This window comes from Antedon mediterranea, chromosome 5 (genome assembly GCF_964355755.1).
Source record: "Antedon mediterranea chromosome 5, ecAntMedi1.1, whole genome shotgun sequence".
Lineage (NCBI taxonomy): Eukaryota > Metazoa > Echinodermata > Crinoidea > Comatulida > Antedonidae > Antedon > Antedon mediterranea.
Genome location: NC_092674.1, coordinates 1064534 through 1086213, shown reverse-complemented (window position 1 = coordinate 1086213; position 21680 = coordinate 1064534). Strand labels below are relative to the sequence as shown.

The window sequence follows — 21680 nt, the reverse complement described above, 5'->3', positions numbered from 1 at the left end:
AATAGAACAAAAGGTACGCAAGAGGTTTTTATTTTGTCTACTAAAGTTTCACGTGATCTGAAACATTTGTATCATGTCTAGTTACAGTAGTTCTTTTTTATCACCAAATTCCTACTGAAAAGTACGGCCGGCACGTGATCGACTCACACTGATATACATGCAAAAAATAAAATCATATTAAAACTGTGCAAGTCATTGTCTTGCCCAATAACATCAATTTCTCAACTATCCAGCAAAGTTAAGACGTGGGCTAACTTCTTACACTTAAGTGGTCGATGGTAGTTGTCCAACTTAATTGTACTGAATATCGAGTAAAATTGGAGTGTTTTTTTAAAGGGAGAGCGATATCGGCGTAAATATAGAATCAGGATTGGATTTACGACTAGGCGTAGAGGCAGCCAGTTCGTTTTTTTTATGGGATTTGGCAACATTTCTCCGTCGAGCGATTTACTAAGTACTACACAGATTTAAATGGTCGCGTGTAATTTTATATATTTTTTATATTTAACTATAAACTATTTATAATACACCACGCAAATACTCTCATATGCTTATAATTGTAGAAAAATAATTCAGAAAATATAGGCATCCTATAAACTACAAAATAACATCATCCACGCCTCCATTACATATCTAATGCATGCACATTATCAGAACCTTACTTGCTTTCCATCTATATATCTATCTATATTCCTTTATATAATAATGCTCAGAGCTCCGTGCAAAACAACGGAGATCACACCAAACATTTGTCTTTTGAGAGTTAACGGGACTTTTAACAGGCATCTAATAATAATTATGCAAGTCTAAGCACCATGGTCTAAGTAAAGACTATTTTCCTTTATTAAACACAGGCGGTTCGAGTACATGCGGTGGAGGTTTCCAGCGGTGAAATGGTTTGTCAATTAAGGCCCGAGGACGCTCTGCAGAACTAGTATCTCCAGATGGTGTGCTTTGCCCTTTACTCTTCGGTGTGTTACCGGATGACTGTGAGAGTTCTGCTGAACTAGTATCTCCAGATGGTGTGCTTTGCCCTTTACTCTTCGGTGTGTTACCGGATGACTGTGGGAGTTCTGCTGAACTAGTATCTCCAGATGGTGTGCTTTGCCCTTTACTCTTCGGTGTATTACCGGATGACTGTGGGCGGACTGTGGGCTTTGTAGTAGTCATGTCAACGACGAATGCTTTATTATCATACAGGTTATTTTGCTCTGACATTTCACTTTCTGTGTTAGTCCGCTTCGATCTGAAATATATGAAATTATGTATATGAAATGGTTTCTAATTTCTAATCAAAACAAGAACAGCTAAACACACTCATGTTAAAGTCCTTGTAAAATCGCATTTTACGTACCTTATCATAGCAAAGATGATAGCCAACATGATAATGATAGCAATTATAGCACCTCCTACGACACCAAAATTCAGTCCACCGCTGTCTACATCACACAAAAAGATTTGAAATCATAATACAAAAAAAAAAGCTGAACTACTTCGGTTATTACTTTGTAGGCCTACTACTAGATATACTTTAGCCATTACAAAAACAAAACACACATCACATTCATCTCTCAAACCTTTTCTCCAAAACACCATCTCTCCAACACACCATTTGCCCAACACACAATATTTCAATATTTCAACAAAGTAAAACATGTTAAATACCTGATTCCTCGTCCTGTATCGAAGGTGCTGTAAAACAGAATAGTCAATTAGGCACTTTAAACTTAAAAAGTCAATGTATATGTCTAGATATCCGTTAAGTCATTTTCACATTAAAGGAGTGTTGTAGGCCTATAACATACCGTCATACTGGACGCTGGAACCCGTGTTTTCAGGATTTAAAATAGAAACCGAATGGGAAAGAGTACTACAGGAACATAGAAAACGGATACAAATGTAAAATCCATCGTCCGATTTTAAAGTGTTTGTTAGAGAAAAATGTTTGCAATACTTGTTTGGAGCATAGTGTACGTTCTAGATCTGTCCCTATAGGCCTAGTCGTTACCAGCATAGTGTACGTTCTAGATCTGTCCCTATAGGCCTAGTGTACGTTCTAGATCTGTCTCTATAGGCCTAGTGTAGGCCTACGTTCTAGATCTGTCTCTATAGGCCTAGTGTACGTTCTAGATCTGTCTCTATAGGCCTAGTGTACGTTCTAGATCTGTCTCTATAGGCCTAGTGTACGTTCTAGATCTGTCCCTATAGGCCTAGTGTACGTTCTAGATCTGTCTCTATAGGCCTAGTGTACGTTCTAGATCTGTCTCTATAGGCCTAGTGTACGTTCTAGATCTGTCTCTATAGGCCTAGTGTACTTTCTAGATCTGTCTCTATAGGCCTAGTGTACGTTCTAGATCTGTCCCTATAGGCCTAGTCGTTACCTAACATTAAGACCTAGTGTCTGGTATAACGAATTCATGAATATTATATGAAAAGTAGTCTCGTAGTACGTTTGACACTTTCTTACATGTTCTCGGTTGAGTTGACTCGTCAGCGATGGCGATAGCTGTGATAGAGGAATCCAACATTATGGAACCTTCGTGTTCTCCAGTTGGCTTGTGAATCGCTTCAACTATTCCGGTGGATCTACTGATTGGTTCAGCTAATATCAGAAAGTCCTATACAAATACAATAATTTCAGTATTAGACAATTTGACCAAGCTAAGAACATAACTCAGAAGTAACTCTGATGTTTCAATTATTGTTGTATTAGTAGTAAATTAAGATCTAGTTACTGGTTGTTTCGTTCAATTATATATCGTATATATTTAACTTATTCTAGCCTAGAAGAGCATGGAAAGTAATGCTATCGTTTGTTAATGTATCTGGGGATATTATGTCACTTACTCTATAATAAAGACAGAAAAGAAATCAATAAATGCATGTGATTCGAGCGGGTATGCGGTAGACCCTTGCTATTTTACCTGATAATTCGTAATATCAATGGCAGCATATTTACTTCTTCCAATAGTTTTTTTATTGTTTCCATCATAATCAGTTGAGTATATCACTTTACTATCTGATCCTACCATGTAGATCCTTTAGGAAAAATAATTTTAAAAATAATATAGCTCAAATGGTATAAAACGCGTGTTGAACGTTTGTCCTAACTATTCATCTTCGTTCATATGATATACGCACCTATTCAGCTTTAGATCAATTGTCATCCCTGTTGGTTTCTGGAGACCTATGTCCGTCAGATCTCTTTGATTTGCAAAATCTAAGTCACTTCTAACGAGCTTGGCAGGTGAGGTTTCCTCTGTCCAAAACATGTACCTGTTGAGTAACATTAATATAGATTGTTTTTTACATAAAACCTAACATTTGAGTGTTGTATGGTTCGAACACGGTAAACAAATAATCCCAAGATACCTTGCGAAAGGTTCTACCGCAATTGCCGTTGGTTTTATGACGTCATATTTGCATGTTAAACCTTTTCCATCATACGCCAAAGAACAGCGACTATCATTTACATAGTCAACAAAATAAAGATTAAGTGTCAACCAGTCTACCGCCATACCTATAATACAAATCATAAATCAGATTTGTATGATTATTAATAGAACAAAGATAACAGTAAAAAATATTTAAAAATAGTTTTGTAATTACAATTACATTGTTTTTAACAGTTAAATAACTAAAACAGATAGTTCAAACTCTTTTACTTTCTACTGGCTTTTACTTTACATGCTCTTTCTGTCCATAAAATTCTTTCTGTATAAAATGTATTAATTTTATTTTATTATTTATATTATATATATCTTTACGTTAAAAAATAACATGAAACTTAAAACAAATATTTACCCTCAATCTGACCCGTATTGTATTTATGTATTGAAACCCTGAACTCTCCTACTTTCACTTTTACGACAAATATTTCCTTTTTCAAATCATCAGCCAAAAACAACAAGTTACTGTGTATGTCAACCACTAATGCTGTCGTCTCATATGGAGGTGATCCACTAAAAATAGTGTGAATGTAGGCATCTACTCCATGATATGATAGCCAATCATGGTGCAGTATAGTTGGATCAAAAGAGGATATGGCGTCTGTTTGTCCTATCACGCAATACGGCGGGTAATATAATGAAGAATCTACAAAACGAACGGTTTATAGTTTTAGAATGTTAATTGTTATTTTGTAATGTTTAATGTATTGAAGCAATTAGGCCTACGTAATAACGTACCGATACTACACGTTCCATTAGGATTTAATACGTAATCATCTCGACATAAACATTCGTGGTTGTTATTGGCTGCCGATACACAGTAGTGTTCGCAAGTATTACCATCACACGGTGCTGAAATAGAAAAATTGATGGGCTAATATTTTAAAGCAATGTGGGATATAATTATGAGGAAATAAAGTCTCACAATAAATCAAACGATCACATTATTTCTCCACATTTTAGGAGCATGTCATCAAACTTAGTAAAGTAGTAAAAAATGGAGGAATCGTTAAAACAAACTTCCTTACACGTTACAGGTTGTGATTGGATGTTAGGACCAGCAACACATAAATCGTACAGATCGATGTCGCTACCAAACTCATACTCGAACACCAATTCATTTGGAGAAACTTTTCTGTAATAACGCATAAAATATTCGGAAGCCGATCCACCGACAAAAATATAAGTCTATTACGAAAAAAAAACAAGTTTGTTGAGATTAATGACATCATTGGAATTCAAGTACAGTATTATCTTTCTTGGTAAATAATACCAATAATATGATGATGAATAAATAATTATTATGTTACTCACTTCATCCACTGCAATACTATCAAATACACCCAGAGACTTTGGTAATTATTATGTTACTCACTTCATCCACAGCAATACTATCAAATACACCCAGAGAAGTTGGTTCTGATACTTCTCTTCGTCTTCCATTACCGTTAAGATCAGAAGATTCAACTTTAATTTCTGTTGCAGTATTGTCAGTCCAATAAATTCTGAGACAAAGAAAGTTTTATTTTAACGTACATTATTTGTCAATGTGGTATTATAAAATACTAAATGGATAAGTACAGTATGTTTGATGGATAAGTGTGTTTAGTATATAAGTTATGTGCAATAGTTTCGCAGTTGTGTATCTCTTAACAAAAGAATTGTTAAATCAAGCTGAAAATGTAAAATTATAAAGTTAGTAATTTCCAGTAATTTTGCACGCCAACTATTTCAAGTTTCTTACCCAAATAATGCGGATGAATAACAGTTGTTTTCAACCATAACACACTTTGTATGCTCTGATTCTTTCTTTTACTGCGATATGATTGTGGAGAGTAAATTACCCAATAAGCAAATAATTTCTGGTTTGCATACCAAACCTTTTCAGATAATTAGGTGCCTTGCCTAGATAATACCAAACAGTTTGTGTTCAACGATGCATAATTCTGTTCCCGTTACTCAACGAATCTATCGACACCCTCACTTCATTGTCATTTAAATTAACAATATTCGTACAAAAGAAGATTATTATGATTAAGTTATAGTGTAGGCCCTTGTCCATAATGATTTAGTTTTAGGTTAAAATTTGATTTTTTGGGGAGCTATCAAGGTTAAAGACTACATTTTAAATCGTTTATCTAAAGTTTTTATGCTTTTAATATTCATTAAAAGTTGTATACCATTTATATGTATTGTTTTGTTCATGTACTTCTTATGGAATTTAATTCATTTTAAATGAATGTTTTGGTGCACACAGCCTATAAGTTCCAAAAAGGTGTTACCTGTCCAATATCGTGTCTACAGCTATAGATCTCGGTTCAGTCAGCCCATCAACGATTGTAATTCGGTTATTTCCCGCCATTGTTGATCTTTCAATCTTCGGTGGATATTGGTCTCCTAATTCGGTCCAGAATAGATAACTTTTTAGGGGGAAAAGATGGAAAATCAAGCATATTAACCATCAAGCTAGATTGTTATACATAGACCAGTATAATGTTTTCTATGCATAGTTTTTTTCAGTCTTACAATCATTTATTCCATTTTTATCTGATAGGACTGCGCAGTTTACACGCATGACATGGACCTACAACTGTGACTACCTATTTCAAACAAAACGTTTCGTTTGATTTTCCATTGCTTTGTTACGGTTGCAGTTTTGCTCAATTAAGACATATACAACAGTCCTATCACCACCGTTGTTTCGGTGTAAGCCAACAATTAGTTGTGTTTACTTGTTATAAAAGATACTATCAACGTTAACGTTAAAGCTTATTACAAGCTTTTCTTTCTTTAGTTTCTCAATACTTACCCTTTGTAAGGATGACAAGCTATTCCAGAAGGTCTCTCAATATCCACCTCAGCAATCACCACTTCTCCTCTTCCCGTATAATTTGTCATTTTAATCCAGTTGTACCCCTCATCAACCCAGTATACATTTTTTGCTAACCAGTCAATCGCTAAACCATTAACTCTGCCAGATGTACCAGCTTCAATCCATGGTATCACGTAATCAGATTCTGATGTAATATCAGGAGTTATTTGTATCCAGTGGTTTTCCTGCTCGTGATACGTTACATTTCCTTCGTGGTAATCGACTGCCAACGCCGAGAACCGATAGATAGGTGATGATGGCATGTACATATTTATTGGAACTGTGTAAAGTTTTTCAAATTCTAAATTTCGGTCATTTTCATAAACTTCTGGATTAGCTGAAATCCAATAAATGTAAGCAAGAGAATCACTTTGGTCAAAGACTACTAAATACAGTCTGTTATCTTCTCCATTAACTGTGAAAAAAAATAAAAACATCTATTTTTATTAAAAATATATTATTTGTTCTTTAGAAAGCTTGTAAACAAATAAAACTCAAATCAAAAAAGGTTATAGATCAATAGTCAATAGTTACCAATCTTCACTTACATATTACATTTTTACCTAACGATAACGAATTATGAACAAAATAAGCAGAATAAAAAAATGTATGTTTTAAAAAAACGTTTGAGAAATAGATAAATAACGGTTACCTGTGTAAGGAAAATCTAACATTCCTGCTAGGAATAATACCAGCAAAGTATTGAACATGATGAAGGTAACACACAGGTACGTATAAACTTGGTTTGTGTGTTATACTAAAAACGAATTGTATACAGTACCTATAATCCACAGAAAGGGTGGGTCGACAAATTGGCCTATTGATATGAATAATAACAATAGCCAATAATTTCAGGTATTTTATCCACGGATAGCGACAGAAACCTATCAGAGCATAAAACAGGATTGGGATCGTGTGAAGGTAATGGAGGTGAACATAATTTAAGGGGATACAGCAACAAAGTTGAGAATGTACTGAAATTAAATCATATTTGTGCCTTCTCTGTTCTTTCACCATCAATATACAAGAACACTTCAGAGCAGATCGATCCATCTGTAAAACAACAATGACTTAAAAGAGACAAATCATCATTGAGTATTATTTATTAAATAAAGCATAATATAAAATAAATGTCGGTTTTTCAGATTGTTTGCCCTATACTTTACTTTACGTCATTTTACAAGAAATAATTATAGTATAAATGAGTACACAAACAATTTCAATATTTAAGGCTGCTTTAACAAAACAGTTTATTTCATGTTATGTATAGTTTTATTTGTATTACAATTTGTTTTTTACTTGTATATATATTTTAACTGTTTGGGCTTCATTTTTCATTTGTGACAGAATAAATATTATTATTATTACCAAATCCAGTTGATGTATAGTCAGATGTTTCGTCCTACTGATAGTAGAAAACAATTTAGGGCCTAAACAGCAAGACTTCAGGTACACAAACTCACATAATGCACGTCTTTCAAGGAAAATGAATGTGACACAGTCAATAAAATGTTCAAAATGTTCAATGTCACAACTTGGTAAAGAAGATCCATCGTTATGCCTTTGGATAAAGAATAACAAATCAGCAAAAACTATTTCTTGTCAAAAAGATGAAATAAATTTGAATCAATTACGATGATTAATAGTATTTTTTTAATAAAAAAAACCATCCCATACCTATTCATTGTAATTCTCCCATCAAAATGAACTACAAAAGAAGACTTAAAAAGCTACATATATATATTGCTAACTAAAGACTAACTATACAAAAATATTACACCAAAAAATTCAACTACCGAGAATCAGCTCGAACATTTCAATTGTTCCAGTATCCATTATTGTATCTATCCAGCAATGGATCCAATTCATTTTACTTTTCTCTTCTGTATAACCAATTGCATTGTATACCGTATATGCTTAATAAAAATCTAAATAATTTGACTTTCGTCTCAAAATATCCGATTCACTTCCACCAATTAATCAATGGATTTCGTATTTTGTTTAACAAAGGTCCGAACATTTGTTTCTTCTCAACTCAGAGTGCCAGACTACAGCAACATGCCTGAATAGACTGGCGTAGCTAATAAGGCTACGTCTGCGGTAGCCTAGGCCTACAATATACAACTTACCCGAAAACATGTCAACGATCTTTTTGAGACTATATTCTGAATTCTTAAGTTTTACTTACAAGGAAATTCTTCTTATCATATTGCCGAAAAGGTACTTGTTAATGGCCAAAAATAGACATAAAATAAAGGTACACTAAATCAAGTTAGTTGTACGTATAGACCTAGGATAGTCGAGTGGGACAAATAATATACGATATTAAGGCGCCAAACGTGAACATTAGTTTTATAACTTTAGGTCTTAAGTTTTTAAATAACTGAGTTGATATAAATTGAAATAAAATATTTATATAACAGAATGGATCTGCAAAATCTTAATTTATTATTTTCAATAAATGCTATCTTACATTGTATATTTATTTTCAAAGTGGAGTCACAGTCTAAACAAAAGGAAACATATCGAATACAACCGTATCGATTGATCGATTATTTATAGACTTGAAATAATATATAAGAAATACAAATTTACTGTTCAAAATATTCACAACTTGGGAGAAAAAGGGCCTTTGGATAGAGCCAACGATTTATTATCAGCAAGAACTATAGTTCTCGCCATAAAGATGAAAATAATTGAATGAATTATAACCGTTAATTAATAGTTATTAATAGTATTTCTTTAAATTTCACTTATTTCAGCCACCATGGCGCTATAGATGATCATCTAACGGCCGCTTTTGTGATCACTCACTTGCGTTGCATCGCGTCGAAAAGGGAACTAATCTTCAATCTATTGGGCTCTGGGATTTCCGGAACATCAGCTTGTTCTTTCTAGATACAGCAATCGTTTGCCAATTTCCAGTTGACTGCACAGACTATCAATTAATAAGGCCTAGCAATATCACTGATTAAATGTGCATTTTGTTTGTTCTTATCAATTGGATGTTTCTGACTTTTTGGAACACCTTGTTCTGTTTCGATAGAATTAATAGCTCCCTCATTATCAGCTACTGACCTCTGACGCTTTGCAGAACCAGTATCTTCATCACTAGGTGGTGGGTTTGATCCTTTCTCGTTCAAAATCCTTTCTGGTGAAACATCTCGTTCTTTGTTGATAACAGAATCAATCGCTGCACCATTACCAACTACTGTACACTGGGGTTCTGTAACACCAACATATTCATGAATACTACGTGGTGGGTTTGGTCTTTTTTCCTTTAGTTTCTTTTCTGGAAGTTTTGGCGGAACATCTCGTTCTTTGTCGATAACAGAATCAATCGCTGCACCATTACCAGCTACTGTACACTGGGGTTCTGCAACACCAGCATATTCATGAATACTACGTGGTAGGTTTGGTCTTTTTTCCTTTGGTTTCTTTTCAGGAAGTTTTGGCGGAACATCTCGTTCTTTGTTGATAACAGAATCAATCGCTGCACCATTACCAGCTACTGTACACTTGGGTTCTGTAACACCAGCATATTCATGAATACTAAGTGCTGGGTTTGGTCTTTTTTCCTTTGGTTTCTTTTCTGGAAGTTTTGGCGGAACATATCGTTGTTCTTTGTTGATAACAGAATCAATCGCTGCACCATTACCAGCTACTGTACACTGGGGTTCTGCAACACCAGCATATTCATGAATACTACGTGGTGGGTTTGGTCTTTTTTCCTTGGGTTTCTTTTCTGGAAGTTTTGGCGTAACATCTCGTTCTTTGTCGATAAAAAAAATAATCGCTCCGTCATTATTAGCCGACATAGATGGTAGACTTTGTTCTAACCCATTCAATTGATTGTTAGTTGTTGGTTGTTTTGGATCTTGCTGTTTAGCTCTGTACAATGAAAATGCATGTTTCTTTCTGTATTCTTTGCTGCGCTTTATCTGCTTTGATCTGGAAAATATTAAATTATGCCTATGAAAATGTTTCTATATTCTAATATTAAACACAAGAAATGATTATAAACGTTCTTGTAAAATTGCTTTTAAAATGTTACGTACCCTCTTTTAAAAACCACAACAACGATTATAATCAAGATGATGACAGCAATTATAGCGCCAACAACGGCACCAATGTTCAGCCCGCTGTTCTCTACAACAAAATCATTTAAGTTTGTATATAATGTGATTACATTGTAGGTCTAACTTACTTACTTTATAATAATTGATAAGTAATATCTATAGGGCATATATAGGCAACACATTCAGCTGTCCCCAACACCCTTCTTTCTATATATTTCAATTGAGTATAAAATGTAACGGCATACCTGATTTCATGTTCGGTATTGAATTTGAATCTGGTATTGAATTTGCTGTAAAGAAAACAGTATATACAATCAATTTCAAGCACTAAAGACAAACAAATATGCGTCTGGCAATGTATATTATTTACAAATAATAATAATAATAATAATAATAATATCTCTCTAAAGCACGTAGGTCTACATGTCGCTCAAATATGCATATATTTAAAACTCTTACTTCTTGGTTGAGTTGATTCGTCAGCGAAGCCGATAGCGGTGATATAAGAATTCAACATTATAGAGCCTTCGTGTTCTCCTGTTGCTTTGTGAATCGATTCAACTATTCCACTTGACATACCGAGTGGTTCAGCTAATATCAGAAAGTCCTATACAAATAAATTAATTTTAGTATTAGAAAATTTGATTAAACATTACTAAGCATCTCTCCTAATATTATGTAATTAATTAGCTTTTTCTTTATTACTATGTATCTAAATTAAGATTAAGTCACTGTTACCCTCATCATAAGGTATATTCAATTATATCTTTGAGAGTAAACTTCATAGCAGCATGTAAAGATCATCAAGTACTAAATTTAAATTGATAACATCTTGTCTTTTATAAATAACTATAACTACATTAAAAATAGATTGAACTTGTTCTCCTAAGATCCTGGTGAGTGGGTATACGCATCTCAAAGTAATATTAAGCCAATATGCTATATTACCTGATAGTTAGTTATATCTATGGCGGCATATTTACTCGTTCCAATAGTTTGTTTATTGTTTCCGTCATAATCGATTGAGTATATCAGTCTACTATCTGATCCAACCATATAAATCCTTTAGGAAAAATAAAATCTAAATTGTAACTTTGGTCTTATCCTTTTAAAAGTAGGCCTTATGCAGAAGTCATTATTAGACGCAGGTCACAGTCACGTGAGGTGATATTTTTGCATATTACTGTATATATTAGATTCTCACTTATTCAGCTTTAGATCAAGTGTCATCCCTGTTGGATTCTGGACACCTATGTCCGTCAGATCTCTTCGATTTGTAAAATCTAAGTCACTTCTAACTAGCTTGGCAGGTGAGGTTTCCTCTGTCCAAAACATCAACCTGTCGAGTAACATTAATATAGATTGGTTTATACTTAAATCTTGAGAGTTAAAAATGTGTTTTGAATTATGGTAAAGAATGTAAGTATACGATACCTTGTGATTGGATCCACCGCAATGGCCGTTGGTTTAGTGACGTCATATTCAGTGGCTAAACCTTTTCCATCGTACGTCATAGATCCACGACTCTCAGTTACATAGTCAACATAAAAAAGTCTAAGTGTTAGCCAGTCGACCGCCATGCCTATAATAAAAAAACATAAAATCATTAGGCCTAATAGGCCTACTATTTTAAATGAATTAACGAAGGAAAATAATACAACATTTACATAGAAATATATATAGGCCTAGTATTGTAGCTTCATTCTTCTCTATACTAGATTAAAAAAGGATGGTAATAAAATGTAGACTTTTATTTTTTTATTTATATATCATTTTTTTTATTACCTTTTGGTATAACATCATTTTTTATAAATGATATTGTATTGATATCTTTACGTGAAACAATAAACTGAAAATAGTTTACCCTCAATCTGACCCGTATTGTAACTATGTAATGAAACCGGGAATTCTCCTACTTTCATCTTTACAGAAAATATTTCCTTTTCAACATCGTCAGCAAAAAACAACAAGTTACTGTGTATATCAACCGTTAATGCTGTCACATACGGAGGTGATTCAATAGAAAAATCGGAGATGTAGTCAGATTCGTCCTGATATGATTGCCAATCATAATGCAGTAAAGATGGGATAAATGCGGATATGACGTCTGTTTGTCCTATCACGCAAAATGGTGGGTGATATATTGATAAATCTATAAATAAAGAGTTAAAGTTATTATTAGTGTGGTATAATCGGTATTGTTTATTATTAAATTTTAAATATTTGATGCATTAAATACTTAATACGCACCGGTACTACACGTTCCGTTCGGATTTAAGACGTATCGTTTTTGGCATAAACATTCATAGTTGTTATTGGCTGCCGATACACAATAGTGTTCACACGTATTACCATCACATGGTGCTGAAATAACAAAAAGAGCAATCATAAATTTAACTAAAACTTAACTTAAAATAAATAGAAAGATATTTCCGCCTTTTCGTAGTCAACATTATAAAAGGTACAATAAACTGTATATCGCATTGAGTCTCTTAATAGCCTTATTTTTTGGTTTTACTGACAACTTATTTTCAGTAAATTAATATTCATAATAGTAAAGTAATTCGTTTATGCATGTTGATACAGGTACACCGTCTCCAAAGTTGCTTCCTATACAGTAATACTGAATTGAGGCAATATAAATCAGTAATTCAAAATAATTAGCTAATATATATAAAAACAGCATTTTATAGTAATTTGAAGATAAAGTTTTTACAATAAATCATTCATTTGGATCACATTTGCCGAAAAGAAATTCAAAGCGTAGTGTCACATTGATTACTCCTCATTTAGAGACACATTGTGACGTCATAAGTTGTCACAGTATAACATTTAGAGTACAGTAGTTAAAATTGTAGGAGGAAATATTAATTTATTTCTATAAAAAAACAATTTCATACACGTTAAAGGTTGTGATTGAATGTTTGGACCAGCAACACATAAATCGTACAGATCAATGTCGCTACCAAACTCATACTCGAATACCAATACATTTGGAGACTTTTTCCTATAATAACGCATAAAATCTTCAAAAGACGATCCACCGACAAAAATATATGTCTATAAGATAAAAACAAGTTGGTTAAATCTAATTAAACCAATCTAATGGGATATACAGTACATGATAAGTACTGTATTACTGTATATCTGCTTGAAAAAAATATCAATGATTGTATACTATATTACTCGCATCATCTGCTGCAATACTATCATAATAAACCCAGAGACTTTGGTAATTATTATGTTACTCACTTCATCCACAGCAATACTATCAAATACACCCAGAGACTTTGGTAATTATTATGTTACTCACTTCATCTACTGCAATACTATCAAATACACCCAGAGACTTTGGTAATTATTATGTTACTCACTTCATCTACAGCAATACTATCAAATACACCCAGAGACTTTGGTAATTATAATGTTACTCACATCATCCACAGCAATACTATCAAATACACTCAGAGACTTTGGTAATTATTATGTTACTCACTTCATCTACTGCAATACTATCAAATACACCCAGAGACTTTGGTAATTATTATGTTACTCACTTCATCCACAGCAATACTATCAAATACACCCAGAGACTTTGGTAATTATTATGTTACTCACTTCATCTACTGTAATTCTATCAAATACACCCAGAGACTTTGGTAATTATTATGTTACTCACTTCATCTACTGCAATACTATCAAATACACCCAGAGACTTTGGTAATTATTATGTTACTCACTTCATCTACAGCAATACTATCAAATACACCCAGAGACGTTGGTTCCGATACTTCTGTTCGTCTTCCATTACCGTTAAGATCTGAAGATTCAACTTTAATTTCTGTTGCTGTATTGTCAGTCCAATAAATTCTAATAAAATCACATAAAAGTTTTAATGTTTTGAAGTATGGTATATACGCTTGTTTTGTAATAACTTCACAGTTCCTCACCCAGATAAGAGGATGAATAACAATTCGTATTCAACAAGGTACACTCTAACTCTTTCTTTTACTTTGAATACACTCAAGTTTTATTTACCTGTCCAGAATCGTATCGACAGCTATAGCTCTCGGTTCAGTCAGCCCATCAACGATTGTAATTCGGTTGTTTCCCGCCATTGTTGATCTTTCAATCTTAGGTGGATATTGGTCTCCTAACTCGGTCCAGAATAGATAACTTTTTGAAGAAAACATTTAAAGTCATATTAGCCATCAGGCTGATGACATCTAAGTTGAATTTATTGATCAATGTAACCATTACTTTTTAAAAAATACTTACCCTTTGTAAGGATGACAAGCTATACCAGAAGGTCTCTCAAGATCCACATTAGCAATCACCACTTCTCCGTAATACGTATAATTGGTCATTTTAATCCAGTTGTACCCCTCATCAACCCAGTACACATTTTTTGCCAACCAGTCAATCGCTAAACCGTTTACTCTACCAGATGTACCTCCTTCAATCGATCGTGTCCTAAACCCAGATTCTGAAGTAATATCAGATGTTATTTCTATCCAATTATTGTCCTGCTCGCTGTATGTTACGTTTCCTTTGTCATAATCGACGGCCAGCGCTGACCACCGAGCACTAGGATTTTTGGGTGTGTAAAGAAAAGTTAAGATTCGGTAAACTTTTCCAAATTGTAATTCTGTGTCATTTTGATAAAATTCTGGATTAGCTGAAATCCAAAATATGGCAGCTTTAGATTCACTTTTGTCAAACACTGCCAAGTACAGTCTGTTACCTCCTCCATTATCTGTGGACAAATAATTATTTAAATATACGTATTATTCTTTATCGGGAAGAAACATTAAAACCATTTTCTACCGATTTAGAATTTATCAGTTATATATATACGGTTAATAACGGGTTTTACATATGTATTCAATAGTAATAATAAAATTATAACTTTCAAAACAGCAGCAGAACTAATTACATTGAATAAATTCATCTGGTTCCAAATAATATTTTTGTGGATTTTTACTTTTATGTTAAACCAAGACAACGAAAAGGAATAAAATTACCTTCGTGACGTTTCGCCGACAATCTGTCAGCTGCTTCAGACTAATGCCTGGGTTGGAATGGTCTGGTTTTTTGTAAGTGACGCTGAACAGCGCCACCAGAAGACATGTGCGGGGTTATATACGAAGTGAACTGTCTAAACTGTGAGAAAGTATATATAGGAGAGACCGGAAGGGCACTGAATACAAGAATTGGGGAACATAAAAAAGACGTATCAACACACAACCAAGTAGTTAGAACACGTGCAAATAGAAATTCTTCGACATAAGTCAGCCATAACTGACTACGCTATAGGGAATGACCATATTCCAAATTGGAATGCGAGAGTTATTGAAAAAGAAGCACAGACAGACAAAAGAAAGATAAAAGAATCTATCTGCATAAGAAAAAGACCACATAATATCAACGAGACATTGGTGGGTATGACCTCCCACATACATATGATAGTTTGCTGGAAAAAGTTGAAGCAGGAGGGGGCCAGCGGAGACGCTCTACCGTCAATACCAACCAGACGGCTGGTGGCGCTGTTCAGCGTCACTTACAAAAAACCAGACCATTCCAACCCAGGCATTAGTCTGAAGCAGCTGACAGATTGTCGGCGAAACGTCACGAAGGTAATTTTATTCCTTTTCGTTGTCTTGGTTTAACATAAAAGTAAAAATCCACAAAAAAGCAGCAGAACTATTATACTTCCAATGGTACAGTAAGTCACAGGACTTAATTAGTGTTCATACAAAAATGTGTGTGTAGATGTTTTAATAATTGGAGTTTTTTTTTTTCAAACAAAACAATTTAGTATGCTTACCCGCTTCAACGTCCAATACCCAAGATGCTGTAAAACAGAATAGAGTCAGTTACAGTCACTTTAAACGTAATATACTTCTAGTTGGGAAAAGTAAACTTCCCTACTTCTGCAATGTAACTGTTTAAGTTGCCAGTAAATAATATTTCTTCTGACAAAAAAAGCTTTTTTGTTGACGACCAAAATAAGCACTGTAGGCCTAAAATATATATTACTTGATAATATTATACCATGAAACTCTGCCTTTTCACTGTTTAAATTATAAACCCGGATTGGAAAAAATGGTCTATCACATGAGTGCAAAAAAAGCAGATACGAGTCCCAGTCATAAATGTTATGTAATGTTTTGTGATAAATATATTGTGATACTGTGTATACCATTCGTTCAAACTTATTGAAACCTCTATTTTGTGTTTTTCGAAAATTCACCTGCCTATGTACACAGTTTGATTCTTGGATGTATCAACAAGGAATGGGATTGTAAACTTGGTTCTAAATTATTTAAAAAATAGTGTAAGATACACCCTTTAAATTTGACCAATCAATGTTTGATATATTCAAGAAAAAACAGATGATCATATGATAAATTCTGTAGTCATTCTTGTTTCTCTCTATATGAAATAAACCTATATGTGTATAAATAAGTATTTTTTGACCACACATGATTATACGAAAATTAGTTACGTAGTATATATTGACCATGGTGATTCTTACATGTTCTTGGTTGAGTTGACTCGTCAGCGATGGCGACAGCGGATACATATGAATCCAACATTATGGAACCTTCGTGTTCTCCAGTTGGCTTGTGAATCGCTTCAACTATTCCGGTGGATCTACTGATTGGTTCAGCTAATATAAGAAAGTCCTATACAAATATATTAATTTCACTGTTAAATAATTTGACCAAGCTAAGAAAATAGCTCCAGCAGATTTTACCTAATATTAGATAAAAAATTTAGTTATTTTAAGTTATTTTAACATTTCAACCACGTCACCCTCATCATGGTTTCTTTGTTCAAAAGATAAATATCGTTTCCTAGCATGGGAGATCATTTTTTTCTGAGAATATTATGTCGAACAGGACAGGTAAATCAAGCGGATACGGTAAGACTATTTTACCTGATAATTGGTTATATCTATGGCAGCATATTTACTCGTTCCAATAGTCTGTTTATTGTTTCCATAATAATCGATTGAATATATCAGTCTACTATCTGATCCAACAATGTAGATCCTTTAGGGAAAAAATATATAAACTGGTCTTATTTTTTCATGTGTTTTAAGATATGCCTTCCTTACATTTTTTATTAAATATGCCATTTTAATGTTACATAATAGTTATTCAGTTTGACCAAAAATTGGATCTTGAAAAAAATGTTAACTTGAATGGAAGTCAATGGATTTTGGTTGAATTTAATCGTTTATTTTGTGTTTTAATACGTAAAAATGTCTTCTATTTTTTTAGGTTTTTTTTCTACGTAAATGAACTATAATAAAACTGTGAAATGGCCTATTTAATTTTTAATGTTTTGGGGGGACAATAGATATTTAAGAGTAGGCCTATGCATAAGTTGTTGTTAAACGAGTTTTAGACGCGTGTCTAAAATTATATTCTAGCATGTTTTTTATAATTCTCACCTATTCAGCTTTAGATCAATTGTCATCCCTGTTGGATTCTGGAGACCTATGTCCGTCAGATTTCTTCGATTCATAAAATCTAAGTCACTTCTAACGAGCTTGGCAGGTGAGGTTTCTTCTGTCCAAAACATATACCTGTTGAGTACCATTGATATTTTGCTACTTTGGTGATCTCGCTTCGTGAAAAAGACCCATTGGTCAAATGGTTAGGACAACTGCAAATCAAGCAAAAAGTTCAGGGAATCTCGGTTGGGGCGACTTTTCTCATTCTTACAGATTTACTCATTTTTATCGTTTAAAATTAATTAATCAAATTTTCAGTACATCACCAGGCGGTTTAGAATGTATTCTGTGCTTGTTAATTTATATTGGTTTTTATATAAATAGGCCTATTATTAATTGAGGAACAAAATGTATTGTTTAAGTACGGTAAAGAAGTAAGTCTACGATACCTTGCGAAAGGTTCCACCGCAATGGCCGTTGGTTTAGTGACGTCATATTTAGTGGTTAAACCTTTTCCATCGTACGCCATAGATCCACGACTCTCGGTTACATAGTCAATATAATAAAGGGTAAGTGACTGCCAGTCAACTGCAATGCCTTTAATAAAAATCATGAAATGTATGAAATTATGAAATGAGAAATGTCCTTCTTTATAATCGATTGACTCGACCCTACTTTGTTTTCAATGAGTTTTATACTTTTCTAGGCCTATTCATTTATAAAAGAAACTATCTTACTATTCTTTTAAACTGAACATAAACAAATTACCCTCAATCACTCCCGTAGTGTATTTATGTATTGACACTCGGAACTCTCCGTTTTTCATCTTTATTGAAAATATTTCCTTTACCGAATCGTCAGCAAAAAACAACAAGTTGCTGTGTATATCAACCGCTAAAGTTGTCGCATAGGTAGGTGATCCACTAACAATATCGAAGATGTAGTCAGATTCGTCATGATATAATTGCCAATCTAAGTGCAGTAACGTTGGATCAAATGTAGATATGGCGTCTGTTTGTCCTATCACGCAAAATGGTGGGTGAAAGTGTCCTGAATCTGTTATAAAGATATTAAGCTTCTAGTATGTTGATAGGGTTTATCAATGTATTGAAATAATACGTGAATTATATACGTACCGATACTACACGTTCCGTCAGGATTTAATACGTAATTATCTTGACACAAACATTCGTAGTTGTTGTTGGCTGCCGATACACAATAGTGTTGGCATGTATTACCATCACACGGTGCTGAAAAACAAAAAACAAAAACAAATATATATTAAAAATTAGGAATCGTAAACTTTTTTTTAAAACATTTTTAGTAGTAAAACATGTTGCATGTTGATAAAATTAAACCATCTTGGTTTCTAATGCTAATTAGATAAAAATAACAAAGTATATAAATATCATTTACTGACATTTTAATATAATGTGGCGGTAATAAAGTCTCACAATGAATCAAACGATATTAATTTGAGTCTGCAGTCTGCAATTTTTGTCATAACAATCCAAGTCGTCACAATGGGCAAGAAAGCAGTTCATATAATAATTTAGCTTATATAGCAATGTAAATAGAGGAATATATTATTTTATAGTTTGCATTGGGAAATTAATATAAGAAAATTTTCACTAAAACAAGACAACAAACAATTTCGTACACGTTCCAGGTTGTGATTGAATATTAGGGCCAGCAACACATAAATCGTACAGCTCGATGTCGCTACCAAACTCATAGTTGAATACTAATACATTTGGAGAAACTTTCCTGTAATAACGCATAAAATAATTCCAGTGCAATCCGCCGACAAAAATATAAGTCTGTTATAAGATAATAAAAAAACAAGTTATAGTTAGATCTAATGACACCAACACAATACTGTATATCTGACTGTATATCAATGATTATGGTACAATGATTATGATAATGATTTAAAGATGTTGTATACATTACTCACTTCATCTACTGTATTACCATCAAATACACCCAGAGACTTTGGTAATTATTATGTTACTCACTTCATCTACTGCAATACTATCAAATACACCCAGAGACTTTGGTAATTATTATGTTACTCACTTCATCTACTACAATACTATCAAATACACCCAGAGACTTTGGTAATTATTATGTTACTCACTTCATCTACTGCAATACTATCAAATACACCCAGAGACTTTGGTAATTATTATGTTACTCACTTCATCTACTGTATTACCATCAAATACACCCAGAGACTTTGGTAATTATTATGTTACTCACTTCATCTACTGCAATACTATCAAATACACCCAGAGACTTTGGTAATTATTATGTTACTCACTTCATCTACTGCAATACTATCAAATACACCCAGAGACTTTGGTAATTATTATGTTACTCACTTCATCTACTGCAATACTATCAAATACACCCAGAGACTTTGGTAATTATTATGTTACTCACTTCATCTACTGTATTACCATCAAATACACCCAGAGACTTTGGTAATTATTATGTTACTCACTTCATATACTGCAATACTATCAAATACACCCAGAGACTTTGGTAATTATTATGTTACTCACTTCATCTACTGCAATACTATCAAATACACCCAGAGACTTTGGTAATTATTATGTTACTCACTTCATCTACTGCAATACTATCAAATACACCCAGAGACTTTGGTAACTATTATGTTACTCACTTCATCCACTGCAATACTATCAAATACACCCAGAGACTTTGGTAATTATTATGTTACTCACTTCATCTACTGCAATACTATCAAATACACCCAGAGACTTTGGTAATTATTATGTTACTCACTTCATCTACTGTATTACCATCAAATACACCCAGAGACTTTGGTAATTATTATGTTACTCACTTCATATACTGCAATACTATCAAATACACCCAGAGACTTTGGTAATTATTATGTTACTCACTTCATCTACTGCAATACTATCAAATACACCCAGAGACTTTGGTAATTATTATGTTACTCACTTCATCTACAGCAATACTATCAAATACACCCAGAGACTTTGGTAATTATTATGTTACTCACTTCATCTACTGCAATACTATCAAATACACTCAGAGACTTTGGTAATTATTATGTTACTCACTTCATCTACAGCAATACTATCAAATACACCCAGAGACTTTGGTAATTATAATGTTACTCACTTCATAATACTGCAATACTATCAAATACACCCTGAGACTTTGGTAATTATTATGTTACTCACTTCATCTACAGCAATACTATCAAATACACCCAGAGACTTTGGTAATTATTATGTTACTCACTTCATCTACTGCAATACTATCAAATACACCCTGAGACTTTGGTAATTATTATGTTACTCACTTCATCTACTGCAATACTATCAAATACACCCAGAGACTTTGGCGCCGATACTTCTGTTCGTCTTCCATTACCGTCAAGATCTGAAGATTCAACTTTAATTTCTGTTGCAGTATTGTCAGTCCAATAAATTCTGAGACATTAATTATTTTGTAATGTTTATTTTTAACAGTTGCAAAATTTCGCAGATGTGTTAACAAAGGATGTTTAAAATCAAGCTAGAACTCTAAACAAGTATAATTGCAGTTTGCACGCCAACCACTTTGCAAATAATGCAGTTGTATTCAACCATGAAGGACTTCATACGCTCTTCTTTTAATAGATTTACCCGATACTTTTAAGGAATTACCACAAACATTTAAAAGCAGAAACAAATTGAAGTTTCATTTTGAGGCTTTAAACTTTCGATATTATTGTGGTGTATAAACCAATCTTTCATTTAAAATTACAAAGCAAA

The 21680-nt window shown here is 33.3% G+C and overlaps 3 protein-coding genes across 3 annotated transcripts; all 3 read right to left on the bottom strand.

Annotated features, from left to right (window-relative positions):
* Positions 1-831: 831 nt before the first annotated feature.
* Positions 832-1811, bottom strand: LOC140048946 (uncharacterized). The gene is made up of 4 exons (XM_072093746.1): positions 1806-1811; positions 1578-1692; positions 1355-1439; positions 832-1246 (listed from the first exon to the last, which is right to left on the bottom strand). Exons 1-4 carry the CDS (start codon positions 1809-1811, stop codon positions 832-834), a joined length of 621 nt encoding a protein of 206 aa, XP_071949847.1.
* A 576-nt stretch (positions 1812-2387) lies between these two features.
* LOC140048943 (low-density lipoprotein receptor-like) lies at positions 2388-4205 on the bottom strand. The gene is made up of 6 exons (XM_072093742.1): positions 4199-4205; positions 3805-4095; positions 3373-3520; positions 3142-3276; positions 2925-3039; positions 2388-2618 (listed from the first exon to the last, which is right to left on the bottom strand). Exons 1-6 carry the CDS (start codon positions 4203-4205, stop codon positions 2388-2390), a joined length of 927 nt encoding a protein of 308 aa, XP_071949843.1.
* Positions 4206-7649: 3444 nt separating this feature from the next.
* On the bottom strand, positions 7650-18394 carry LOC140048941 (low-density lipoprotein receptor-related protein 2-like). The gene is made up of 19 exons (XM_072093741.1): positions 18315-18394; positions 17863-17997; positions 17344-17458; positions 16939-17089; positions 16228-16254; positions 14679-15156; positions 14439-14576; positions 14141-14270; positions 13775-13810; positions 13301-13460; positions 12651-12764; positions 12265-12552; positions 11835-11982; positions 11605-11739; positions 11349-11463; positions 10860-11007; positions 10646-10690; positions 10380-10470; positions 7650-10272 (listed from the first exon to the last, which is right to left on the bottom strand). The coding sequence occupies exons 1-19, from the start codon at positions 18392-18394 to the stop codon at positions 9267-9269; spliced, it is 3540 nt and encodes a 1179-aa protein (XP_071949842.1). The 3' UTR covers positions 7650-9266.
* Between the last annotated feature and the right edge of the window lie 3286 nt (positions 18395-21680).

What these genes read in the sequence shown, in the direction of transcription:
- LOC140048946 (XM_072093746.1), bottom strand. An exon ending in GATGGTGTTTTGGAGAAAAG is followed by an intron (nt 1,440 to 1,577) that starts GTTTGAGAGATG and finishes TGTGTGATGTAG; the next exon opens with ACAGCGGTGGACTGAATTTT. An exon ending in ATCATCTTTGCTATGATAAG is followed by an intron (nt 1,247 to 1,354) that starts GTACGTAAAATG and finishes CATATATTTCAG; the next exon opens with ATCGAAGCGGACTAACACAG.
- LOC140048943 (XM_072093742.1), bottom strand. An exon ending in GCGGTAGAACCTTTCGCAAG is followed by an intron (nt 3,277 to 3,372) that starts GTATCTTGGGAT and finishes GTTACTCAACAG; the next exon opens with GTACATGTTTTGGACAGAGG. An exon ending in ATTGATCTAAAGCTGAATAG is followed by an intron (nt 3,040 to 3,141) that starts GTGCGTATATCA and finishes TTTTTCCTAAAG; the next exon opens with GATCTACATGGTAGGATCAG.
- LOC140048941 (XM_072093741.1), bottom strand. Translation starts at nt 18,394, where the DNA reads ATGGCGTACGATGGAAAAGGTTTAACCACTAAATATGACGTCACTAAA. An exon ending in GCGGTGGAACCTTTCGCAAG is followed by an intron (nt 17,998 to 18,314) that starts GTATCGTAGACT and finishes GGTACTCAACAG; the next exon opens with GTATATGTTTTGGACAGAAG. An exon ending in ATAGTATTGCTGTAGATGAA is followed by an intron (nt 13,461 to 13,774) that starts GTGAGTAACATA and finishes TTTATCTTATAG; the next exon opens with ACATATATTTTTGTCGGTGG.